Source organism: Siniperca chuatsi, linkage group LG18 (assembly GCF_020085105.1).
Source record: "Siniperca chuatsi isolate FFG_IHB_CAS linkage group LG18, ASM2008510v1, whole genome shotgun sequence".
Lineage (NCBI taxonomy): Eukaryota > Metazoa > Chordata > Actinopteri > Centrarchiformes > Sinipercidae > Siniperca > Siniperca chuatsi.
In genome coordinates, this window is record NC_058059.1 from 1,636,057 (window position 1) to 1,637,529 (window position 1,473).

The window sequence follows — 1,473 nt, forward strand, 5'->3', positions numbered from 1 at the left end:
TCGACCAGAGTCCTGATTTTACATCACACTGATGCATCTCCAACACGGAGCCTAACTGCACAACTTAAATCAAATCACAGTTTGGAAAGAAATGAAAAAATAAAACGTCTTTATATGTTTCTTTAGATTTATGCTTGTATTTGTTCCAACAAGTTATCTGGATTTAAAAACTGTATCTTGTGTGAGGGTCAAAAAGACTTTCTGATGCCTCGGGGCAAGTAAAGGGTTAAATCAATATGAAATAAGACACAAGGAACAAACGAGAACAACTGCAATAAAAAATGTTTATCAAAATAAGTTATAGCATAATTACATTAGAACATATTTAACGTTTCTCATCCATTTTCCTTTCCTAAACTCAGTCCTGTTCGGCACTTGATGATGATACATGATGATAACAGTGCCATATTCTGGAGATGCTCAGTGCAGCTTTACGCATCATGTATAATAATGATGATAGGCGCCAGCGGCAGTGGCGCAAACAGCTGGAGCGGAGCGCGCTGCTGGCAGTAAAGAGGCTTGAAGGTCAGAGGTGAGCAGCCGGCAGGATGTGAGGAGAAGCACGATGTGAAGCCGCGATCCTCCTCTGCCTCCTTCCCCTGCAGCCGCTCCTTCTTCCACTTGGTGCGTCTGTTCTGGAACCAGATCTTGACCTGGGTCTCGGAGAGGCGCAGGGCCGAGGCGATGGTGTGCCGCTCCAGCACCGACAGGTAGTGGCACCTCTGGAAGCTGCGCTCCAGGATCTGCAGCTGCTCCAGGGTGAAAGCGGTGCGCATCCGTCGGCTTTTAGCCTTCGACCTCTGAAGCTTCCCCGGACACGGAGCCTCCTCCTCCGGGCTGCAGCTTTCACCTGCCGCGGGATGCTGCTGCTCGCTGGGTTCAGCTCTGGGAGTAGAAGCTCCTAAAAGGGAACAGAAATCCACGAATAAATCAATTTATGAATTGAAGGTAACAGCTGAGCAGGTTATCTACTCTCTCAAACAGGTCTAGGTTGTTTCTTAGGCCTTAGAGTTTGCTTCTCACCTGTTGCCTTTGCATCCTCAGCGCAGATTATTCTCCTTGTAAATTTTGTGGGGTCCAAAATATCCTCCACTGAAAAAGGTGTCCTGTGGACAAACGGTAACTTGGCTGCAATTGGCTGCATTTCAGCTGTGGGCCTCCGGACGCAGGTAGCGGGGTCTGCGCCGCAGCTCCTCCGGGGTTTATATATCCAGCCTCTGCACGCGCCGCCAGAGCGCTTGCAAATTTACATTTCATTCAAAAATGTACCCAAATGATTGCAGGAAAACAATTGCAGCCTCTGTCTTTCCTGTGTGGACGCGCAGACACGCTCCGGCCCCGTGGGACCCCCATGCGGGCACTTCAAAATGTAAATGTCCTCTCTCAGCTGGGGGGGCACTGAGCCGGTTATTTATTGCTGGACATCTGGTTAAAATGTGCCCCCTTTCTTTCCCTCCGTGTTCCTTATTGTGG

General features: G+C 48.9%; 1 protein-coding gene across 1 annotated transcript; it reads right to left on the minus strand.

Annotated features, from left to right (window-relative positions):
- Positions 1 to 431: 431 nt before the first annotated feature.
- LOC122865989 (homeobox protein pnx-like) lies at positions 432 to 1,473 on the minus strand. The gene is made up of 2 exons (XM_044175085.1): positions 1,024 to 1,473; positions 432 to 901 (listed from the first exon to the last, which is right to left on the minus strand). Exons 1-2 carry the CDS (start codon positions 1,142 to 1,144, stop codon positions 432 to 434), a joined length of 591 nt encoding a protein of 196 aa, XP_044031020.1. The 5' UTR covers positions 1,145 to 1,473.

Coding starts and splice junctions, on each gene's coding strand:
- LOC122865989 (XM_044175085.1), bottom strand. CDS start 1,144: ATGCAGCCAATTGCAGCCAAGTTACCGTTTGTCCACAGGACACCTTTT. Junction 902..1,023: donor TGAGGATGCAAAGGCAACAG/GTGAGAAGCAAA, acceptor GTTCCCTTTTAG/GAGCTTCTACTCCCAGAGCT.